Source organism: Oncorhynchus gorbuscha, linkage group LG01 (assembly GCF_021184085.1).
Source record: "Oncorhynchus gorbuscha isolate QuinsamMale2020 ecotype Even-year linkage group LG01, OgorEven_v1.0, whole genome shotgun sequence".
In the NCBI taxonomy this organism is placed as follows: domain Eukaryota; kingdom Metazoa; phylum Chordata; class Actinopteri; order Salmoniformes; family Salmonidae; genus Oncorhynchus; species Oncorhynchus gorbuscha.
The window spans coordinates 38,072,125-38,082,734 of record NC_060173.1 but is presented as its reverse complement, the minus strand read 5'-3'; the positions used below and the strand labels follow the sequence as shown (position 1 = coordinate 38,082,734).

Below are 10,610 nucleotides of genomic sequence, written 5' to 3'. Positions count from 1 at the left end.
TGTTAACAGAAAACATGCTGCGTGACAGAACATGTCCTGGATAGGGATAATTGGGATTCATTCTAGAACCATTTTTCTATTATAGCCAGGGCTCTAAATGAAAAATGTTCAGGTGCTCCTAAATTTTCTAAGTTAGTAGCACCACAAAATGTAGAAGCACCAGAAAAATAAATGTTTTAATTGATTGAGATATATGAAACCTACTTATTTTTTAAGCATATCTCTTGAAGAACATATCACTATTCCTCCATTTCTGTGACACAAAATGTCCCTAGACTTTTTCCACATTTTGTTGTGTTACAGCATGAATTTAAAATTAATCAAATATCGATGTTTGGTCACTGGCCTACACACAATATCCCACAATGTCAGAGTGGAATTATAATAAAGCATTACATGCATATCATTGTATCTGCGCAGTGGCACAGAGCAGTAGAGTAGAGGCACTTATTGAAGTTGCACACATAGGGAACATTTTTAGTAGCCTGGGGTCTGGGAAAATGTTGGCCTTTATAATCACATTTCAAACAATTCTACGTACTCTTACATGACTGGAGACTTAAGTAGAATATTTTTTAATACCACACAAATTATCGAAATGGCAGGCTACTTCGACACAGACAGTTTGATCTGAGATCAATGAAAACAATATTGTCTTGAATCCATCAATAGACTAGGCCGAGGAAACTATAGTCCTAAAAATGATTTCCAGTGTCACCCAATGATGCGTAGCCGATATGCTCTGTAAAACAATATTTGGAATTTCATCAAATATTTTGCAGCCTACAGCATAGACTCTTCTCTTTTCAGCAGGCGCCATTTGCTTTCCAACCTGTGTTTTCCCTCGATTGTATTGGTTTTGCCTGGGTGCTGTTTTTTTCACTGACAGATTTACCGCTTATTCCTGACTAAGCTATTCCTGGTTCTTCAGCTACAATCCACAGCTATTGATCCTCTGTGGCTAAATGATAGGCCTTCTCATGGTGTCGTAGGCTATTATGAATGATTTAATTTATTTCTGAACAGACAACAGTAATTCTAGAACTTTGGCAAATGTAGAAATTCATCAGTTTGTTCAGAAATTTTGCGTGGCTATAATTCTTTAAGGAAATAAATGATGAAATGCTACGCTGGAGTGATGAGAAGCTCATGTCCATCAGAGTTAGGACATGAGAGATAGGGAGAGAGATCATAGAAAGTGATTATCATTCTAGCTATGTGAGACATAATGACACAGTTCTCACACAGCCAGCACCAAGCATTGGTCTCAAACATAGGTTAGATACAATGTTGCGAAACCATAAACCTGGGCCAACCCAAATCAACTCTTAGAATACCTGTTTTTTTGTGGTGGCAGGAGAATTAACTAAGAGGCAAATTGAATGAACTTTGACCGCTTTTATTTGAAATTTTTACATTAAAAAGTGACAATTATTTTGCATGCCAGGAGAGGTACCAGATCTGGCCAAATAAGTTCCGCAAAAAAGCAGTCCAAGAGCTGAAATTAAGCACGGGTTGTATTTAGGGTTGCAAATCTTGGGAAATATTCAGAGGTGGAAACTTTCAGTGGGAATTACCGGAAATACAGTGGGGCAAAAAAGTTTAGTCAGCCACCAATTGTGCAAGTTCTCCCACTTAAAAAGATGAGAGGCTTGTAATTTTCATCATAGGTACACCAGAAAAATCACATATTTATTTATTTGCAAAATATGGTGGAAGTATTTGGTCACCTACAAACAAGCAAGATTTCTGGCTCTCACAGACCTGTAACTTCTTTAAGAGGCTCCTCTGTCCTCCACTTGTTAGCTGTATTAAATGGCACCTGTTTGAACTTGTTATCAGTATAAAAGACACCTGTCCACAACCTCAAACAGTCACACTCAAAACTCCACTATGGCCAAGACCAAAGAGCTGTCAAAGGACACCAGAAACAAAATTGTAGACCTGCACCAGGCTGGGAAGAGTGAATCTGCAATAGGTAAGCAGCTTGGTTTGAAGAAATCAACTGTGGGAGCAATTATTAGGAAATGGAAGACATACAAGACCACTGATAATCTCCCTTGATCTGGGGCTCCACGCAAGATCTCACCCCGTGGGGTCAAAATGATCACAAGAACGGTGAGCAATAATCCCAGAACCACACGGGGGGACCTAGTGAATGACCTGCAGAGCTGGGACCAAAGTAACAAAGCCTACCATCAGTAACACACTACGTCGCCAGGGACTCAAATCCTGCAGTGTCTGAAGTGTACCCCTGCTTAAGCCAGTACATGTCCAGGCCCGTCTGAAGTTTGCTAGAGAGCATTTGTATGATCCAGAAGAAGATTGGGAGAATGTCATATGGTCAGATGAAACCAAAATATAACTTTTTGGTAAAAACTCAACTCGTCGTGTTTGGAGGACAAAGAATGCTGAGTTGCATCCAAAGAACACCATACCTACTGTGAAGCATGGGGGTGGAAACATCATGCTTTGGGGCTGTTCTTCTGCAAAGGGACCAGGACGACTGATCCGTGTAAAGGAAAGAATTAATGGGGCCATGTATCGTGAGATTTTCAGTGAAAACCTCCTTCCATCAGCAAGGGCAATGAAGATGAAATGTGGCTGGGTCTTTCAGCATGACAATGATCCCAAACACACCACCCGGGCAACGAAGGAGTGGCTTCGTAAGAATCATTTCAAGGTCCTGGAGTGGCCTAGCCAGTCTCCAGATCTCAACCCCATAGATAATCTTTGGAGGGAGTTGAAAGTCCGTGTTGCCCAGCAACAGTCCCAATACATCACTGCTCTAGAGGAGATCTGCATAGAGGAATGGGCCAAAATACCAGCAACAGTGTGTGAAAACTTGTGAAGATTTACAGAAAACGTTTGACCTCTGTTCTCTACCCTTTGTTGGCAATGACAAAGTATTGAGATAAACTTTTGTTATTCACTTATTTTCCACCATAATTTGCAAATATATATTTTTTAAATCCTACAATGTGATTTTCTGGATTTTTTTCTCATTTTGTCTGTCATAGTTGAAGTGTACCTATGATAAAAAGATGAGGGCCTGTAATTTAAGTGGGAGAACTTGCACAATTGGTGGGTGACTAAATACTTTTTTGCCCCACTGTATATGCAAACTAATATTAATACCATTAAAATGTTTTTTGCATTTGATATATTTACCATACAGTATCATATGGAGACAGAAACCTTTTACATTATCATAAGTAGACATGATTAAATCCTTCCAATAGAAATAAAAAAAACGATTTTGTTACAAATTGAACCTTAATTGAGCTTCCTCTTCACATGGGATGATTTCACTGAATAACAAAAGATAGGGAATATTGAATGATTGAATGATCCCCAATGATCCATCGCATCTCCCAAAAACGGTTTCAACATAGATCTATAAAATGATAGTCTATAAACTAAAGCTTTGGTTGTCTTCCTCTCAGGCTTCCATGTCTTCTCCCTGGACCTCCTCATTGTCCACCTCTTGAACATCAGACACTGAGGCCTCATCTTGTGATCCTTCTGTAGCTCAGTTGGTAGAGCATGGCGCTTGTAACGCCAGGGTAGTGGGTTCAATTCCCGGGACCACCCATACGTAGAATGTATGCACACATGACTGTAAGTCGCTTTGGATAAAAGCGTCTGCTAAATGGCATATATTATATTATATTATCTTCACTGTCACTTTCCAACCTTGAGGATGGCTTGTTGTCAGGCTTAAAAAACCTCAAATCTGCCCGGATGGCCACCAATTCTTCAACATTTGTATTAGTCAGCCTGTTGCGTGCTTTGGTGTGTGTCCCCCCCAAACAAGGACCAGTTGCTCTCTGAGGCGGCTGATGTTGGTGGGATTTGGAGGATGATGGAGGCAACAGGGGAAAGAGCCTGAAATCCACAAAATCCCTTCCACCAGGTGGCTGATGAGATATGTTGGCACGACTACCACATTGCATCTCCATCGCAAAGCACTTGCTCGGAAGTGTACTTTGCCAGACTGCTAAGAACCTTGCCTCATGCTTTGCAAGCATTCTCGGAAGTCTCAGAATGTTGCGCATCCGGCTTTAGAAACAGCATGGAGTTACTGTATTATGCCTGCTATAGTGACAGGGGGCAGGGCTTGATGTGTGTGTGTGTGTGTGTGTGTGTGGCCCGGGAACTGGAAGCAAGCAGCAGTGGGAGGCAGCCTGTCTTGTTGGAGCATATAGCATGTAGACATTTTGTGGGATTTTCTTTTAGTCACACTGGTGCTCACAAAATAAAACTCTAGGTCACACAACAAAATACTTGAGCCCAGGGTACAGTTCATTATTCTGTGGATTATGGGACATATTATGAAAAAGAACACTGGTTATAGGACAGTTAGAAGTTTAGGGTACTCACATAGAAGGCCTGTTCCCGTAGGGAGGGGGTATCAGGAGGACTCTGGTTGTAGGTGGAGAAGCGTTTGTTCACCGTGGGGGGTTTGTTGACCGTGCTGGCGGTCGAGGCTTGGTCATCCTTGTCGAAGGGGCTGTCCATGAAAAAAAGGGCACAGAAACGTATTACTAGACCCACACACAAATGTATGCACACACGCAGTCCCTCTTTCTATACAACCTTAATATCCTTATCACTTCAAAGCAGAAGCCACATTGGACCACTCACTTCCAGGTGACCTCCAAGCTCAGTTTGATGGTCCCCAGGTCATTGATGTCCACTGCCACCGTCTGGGGTAAAGCAGCAAACAGGTCCTTGGTCTCACACGACACGTTTCCCACCACCACGTGATTGGCCAGGCTCTTCAGCTCTGTCACCTAGGGAACCAGAGTAAGACCAATCAAAAATCAGTAATTCAGTTATGATCTAAATCTCTCCAAACACCACACCAATAGCTGAATTTGATAAGCATTAACCAGGTTTCCGTTCCAACTTTTTTATGCGAGTAAAGCACAAGTTGGATAGAAAATGTCACGACAGCCCTGATTGAACACCACATGTCAGTAAACTTCCCAAATGTTAACAAAACACGCTAGACAAGGTTATATATTTTTTGTGTCTAAAATTAATTACGTGAGAAATATTGGTGAAAATATTTTTACACGCAAAGATCGATATAACCATCATATTAAAGTAAACTTGGGAGCTACGGGATGATGTTGTGTGGTCTTCCCAATAGGACTCGGGAAAGCATGCAGTTTATTAGACTACAGAAGAAATAAGTTATGAACTTCAGAGTTTGGTGAAAGTGCACAGTGATGAGCTTGATGCTGCTTTCCAATAAATATCAACGGTCTTATTCTGGTGACATGATGATCAATGCTTGGCTGCCGTTTGACAAATAAAAACAATCTCACTCTTTTTTCCATAATAGTTCTCATCATGTAGCCTACCCAGACTGTATATGTGCGCTGTTGGCTAGAGCACACATGCAAAGACCAGAGTGGGCACATTCGCTATATAGACAAACACATTTTTTTATAAAAATTTATCAGTAGAGTTGAAAATGCGATGGAAACCCATTTACTTGAATTGTTTTATTCAGTAGATGGGAATTTGACCGCAAAAGTTTGTTCTATGTGCACTAGGTCCTCACGCACAGCTTTTTATCTGCAACAAGTCAAATTGATAAAGACATCTCTGTTGGGAAAATCCAGATTTTAGAATATTCATATGCAAATCTGCAACCAATTGGATGGAAACCTAGCTATTGGCTATCAAAATTATACTGTTATACAAAAATCACTGACTTTTCACATTATTATCCATTGTAAATTATTTCTCTCTCAAGGTTATTATATTAGTATGGGATGAAACTTATTGTTATTGTCTGAATTCTTATTATTAAAATGTTCCTTGACCTGGTTTTCTAATTTGACAATCTATGCTTGAGTTACCACAGAAACTAGAGGCCATGGGTAACTTGGTCAAAAAGAATGGTGCCGATTGGCATATAGGTGGCACTGTTTTAATCAATCAGTCTCACTTAAACACTCATTTCATCTCATCTCATTTAAACACTGACCTGAGCCCTAGGACCGTGCCCCAGGACTACCTGACATGATGACTCCTTGCTGTCCCCAGTCCACCTGACTGTGCTGCTGCTCCAGTTTCAACTGTTCTGCCTTATTATTATTCGACCATGCTGGTAATTTATGAACATTTGAACATCTTGGCCATGTTCTGTTATAATCTCCACCCGGCACAGCCAGAAGAGGACTGGCCACCCCACATAGCCTGGTTCCTCTCTAGGTTTCCTCCTAGGTTTTGGCCTTTCTAGGGAGTTTTTCCTAGCCACCGTGCTTCTACACCTGCATTGCTTGCTGTTTGGGGTTTTAGGCTGGGTTTCTGTACAGCACTTTGAGATATCAGCTGATGTACGAAGGGCTATATAAATAAAATTTGATTTGAATTTGATTTCCACTTCTCCATTTCACCCAGGGATTTGAAACTTTGTATGTAGGTCCCTTTCATTATGCTGAACAAATTTGCCTCAAGGACCTATAAGGTCCATCAGGATAGATTTTCCTCCATCTTGGAAACTTGGTAAAACTTTGCATGAACCCAATAATGAAGTCCAAATAACACCAAATGAGTTATTAGTTAGGAGGCCCATGGCACATCTCTTAACTTAGTTCGCGAAAAGCCAAGAGACGGCTGAGGATTTTATGTGTCCATCTAAATCCTTCGTAAATCCACTTCACAAATGGCCTAATAACTTAACTTTTTGGGTCATCAAAGACAACCACGATGAACCATGTTAAGTTTGGCATTGACATATTAAACAATAAGGAAAATATTAACAATTCACTTTGACTATATAAAGCGCCAATGCGTAAAATAATAATAAATTATTATTCTCAGAATAAAAAGTCTGATTCACTCCAAATTTGGTCTGTCACATGCGCCGAATACAAGAGCTGAAGACCTTACCGTGAAATGCTTACTTACAAGCCCTTAACCAACATTGCAGTTCAATAAATTATTTACTAAATAAACTACAGTAAAAAATATAATAAAAAAGTAGCAATAACAAGGCTATAAACAGGGGGTACCGGGTCAATGTGCAGGGGTACAGGTTAGTCAAGGTTATTTGCACATGTAAGTAGGGGTAAAGTGACTATGCATAGCCAATAAACAGTGAGTAGCAGCAGAATAAAAAAAAAATATTTAAAAAGAATCCCAAAAAGAGTTTCAGAAATAGCACTGCTGCATTCAAAGACTGCCACACTATACCAGTAGATCCATATTAGCACATATGCACATTATTCTTTTTTAATTCTAATGAACCATAGGACCAAATGACACCACATTTGGAATGTAGGCCCATGGTACATGTCTCAACTTAGCTTGAGAAAAGGGATTGGTTTAAAGATGGCTGAGATATTGACGAATCTAAAATCAGATTTTCCATCTTAATTTAAATCACTGTAAATCCACTCCACAGTGGCCTATCAACTTGAAACTTGTCATCGCTATCATGGACATCCCTAAAATGAACCAAACGGAATTTAAAAAAAAAATAAAAATATTAATTCATTATTTGCATACAGTGGGGAGAACAAGTATTTGATAACCTGCAAAATCGGCAGTGTTTCCCACTTACAAAGCATGTAGAGGTCTGTAATTTTTATCATGGGTACACTTCAACTGTGAGAGACGGAATCTAAAACAAAAATCCAGAAAATCACATTGTATGATTTTTAAGTAATTCATTTGCATTTTATTGCATGACATAAGTATTTGATACATTAGAAAAGCATAACTTAATATTTAAACCAATCCTTTGCTCTTGTTCTGGGATTGATTTGCACTTTTCGCACCAAAGTACATTCATCTCTAGGAGACAGGACGCGTCTCTCTCCTGAGCGGTATGACGGCTGCGCGGTCCATGGTGTTCATACTTGCATACTATTGTTCGTACAGATAAACGTGGTACCTTCAGGCATTTGGAAATTGCTCCCAAGGATGAACCAGACTTGTGGAGGTCTTGGCCGATTTCTTTTTATTTTCCCATGATGTCAAGCAAAGAGGCACGGAGTTTGAAGGTAGGCCTTGAAATACATCCACAGGTACACCTCCAATTGACGTCAATTAGCCTATCAGAAGCTTCTAAAGCCATGACATATTCTGGAATTTTCTAATCTGTTTAAAGGCACAGACAACTTAGCATATGTAAACTTCTGACCCACTGGAATTGTGATGCAGTGAATTATAAGTGAAATAATCTGTCAACAATTGTTGTAAAAATTACTTGTGTTATGCACAAAGTAGATGTCCTAGCAGACTTGCCAAAACTATAGCCTGTTAACAAGAAATTTGTAGAGTGGTTGAAAAATGAGTTTTAATGACTCCAACCTAAGTGTATGTTAACTTCGGACAACTGCAAATGCGAGCTGAAAAGTACCAGTGGCGTGGCTTTGGCCCCAAGTGAGAGCAGGTCATTTGGAGCCATGGCCCAGTGAGACATGGGTGCCAGCCCGCATAGATGGAAACAGAAATATTTACCCCACTGTTTTGGGTAAAACACTGGGGTAAATCCTGTCTGGAAATTCAGACAGATCCATGTCTCCTGACCCCCTCAGTTTAACTTTCCTATCCTGTGACATTGGGCAAAGTAATGGAATCATTCAGGGAGAAAAACAAGTCGATATCCAGCTGCTCTCCTTTCACTGAGCTGTTATGTCCATTACCTCAGTGTCTTTGCTTCATACGCAGATGTGACTCTTTGAACGTGATTGACAGTCTGTGGGTGTGTGTATCTTCATGTGCCTATATGCACACGTGCGTGCATGTTTTAGGCAATAATTTTCTGCTTTGTACCTTTATTGATAGGAACTCTGTGATGAGAGGCAGGAAGATCATGTCCTCGCTGTCCCACACCTGCTTGCAGTTGATCTCAATCCTTCCCCTCAGCTTCCAGCGCTGCCGCCCATACTTCATTAAGATCTAAAAGGTCAGAGGTCAGGTTTAGGTTCTAGGGGGCATAGCAGAAAGATACAAAAATGAGCCAGACACTCACATCGGTCACACATTTCCCTTTTCTCAAGTCATTGCTGAGTCATTTGTGTTTTTGCTGAAGTTGAGCCAAACTCTGGAGGTTCTGTTTATAGTTGCCTTCACCCCAGGGAGGAAACTCAGCGCTCCACTGACTCACTCCATCGATTATGCTGTCCATCATCACTAAGTCTATGCATGTTAGACAGAGGCAGTGCTGACACATTAAAGCGTTTCCTTTTCAAATGACCCTGTTCCTCCTGCTAATCCCCCCCCAGACAGCCCAGCTAAGAGGCCATGCTACTGTAGCATACAGCTGCAGCCCGCCCATTAGGGCGTTAGGTGTGGCACCCCGCTTGTGATTGTTGTTGACCAAAGTTAGTATTTTTTATTTAAAAAATGATATAATTCATGGATTATGTTTTCAATGTTCAAAAGTGTGGAAATGTCTACATTTTCCTGTTTCAAAAATATATTGTTCAATACAAGCTGTTCAGTTACTTACTGCCCCACATGATTTATAAGAGGTCAAAGTAAATGAACCGTCCTGGGGCGCTCAAATTTGCATCCGTTGAGTCAGAACCCCTGGGTCTGCTCTAGTCTACCTACCAATGAGTCTCTCGTGCCAGACGGCTTACTTCCGCACAGGAGACTAAATCTGCCCTATCAGGTACAGGTGGCGCTAAAGCAAATTTAAATTAACTTGTAAATAAATCAATCAATCCCATCAGTCATGGGAGCCTGGGACCTGGTTAACCGGTCAACTACATCCAACAAGAAGAGAAGGACAGAGGGATAGACTAGCTAAAACCTTGTCATCACGGATCTGGTAGGTCAAAAAAGCCTGGCCAATTTTACCCCGCCCCCCATTGTGTGTGGACTAAAACATCATAAAACCGGGTGTATCACAAAGCATGATCAAATTAATTAGCCAGATGCAGAAATTGAGAAATAGTTAGATTTATTAGGTCAAAATTGACCATTTCATCTCTACCTTTGTTACCTAGTTACAATGGAATAAAAATTAATGTGAACCCTTTGGAAATACCTGGATTTCTGCATAAATTGGTCATACAATTGGATCTGATCTTCATCTAGGTCACAACAAGACAAACACAGTCTGCTTAAACTAATAACAGACAATTATACATTTTCATGTCTTTATTGAACACTGTGTAAACATTCACAGTGCAGGGTGGGGAAAGTATGTGAACACTTGGATTTAATAACTGATTGACCCGCCTTTGGCTGCAATAACCTCAACCAAACGTTTCCTGTGGTTGTGGATCAGACCTGCACAATGGTCAGGAGGAATTTTGGAACATTCCTCTTTACAAAACTGTTTCAGTTCAGCAATATTCTTGGGATGTCTGGTGTGAACTGCTCTCGAGGTCATGCCACAGCATCTCAAATCAGGTTGAGGTCAGGACTCCAGAAGGTAGCCTAACATTCTCCTGCAAAATGTCTTGATAAACTTGGGAATTGATTTTTCTATCAATGATAGCAAGCTGTCCAGGCCCTGAGGCAGCAAAGCAGCCCCAAACCACGATACTCCCTCCACCATATTTTACAGTTGGGATGTTTTTCCCCCCCCACACATAGTGTTGTGTATTCTTTTCAAACAACCCAATTGT

The 10,610-nt window shown here is 40.6% G+C and overlaps 1 protein-coding gene across 5 annotated transcripts in view; it reads right to left on the bottom strand.

Annotated features, from left to right (window-relative positions):
- LOC124037112 (rho family-interacting cell polarization regulator 1-like) overlaps positions 1–10,610 on the bottom strand; it is a 91,709-nt gene that overhangs the window by 28,990 nt on the left and 52,109 nt on the right. For all 5 annotated transcript variants that reach the window (XM_046351782.1, XM_046351766.1, XM_046351774.1 and 2 more), the window contains exons 10-12: positions 8,803–8,928; positions 4,648–4,796; positions 4,384–4,513 (exon numbers count right to left, since the gene is read on the bottom strand). In XM_046351782.1, the coding sequence (XP_046207738.1) occupies positions 4,384–4,513; positions 4,648–4,796; positions 8,803–8,928 (405 nt within the window). The remainder of the gene's footprint in view (positions 1–4,383; positions 4,514–4,647; positions 4,797–8,802; positions 8,929–10,610) is intronic.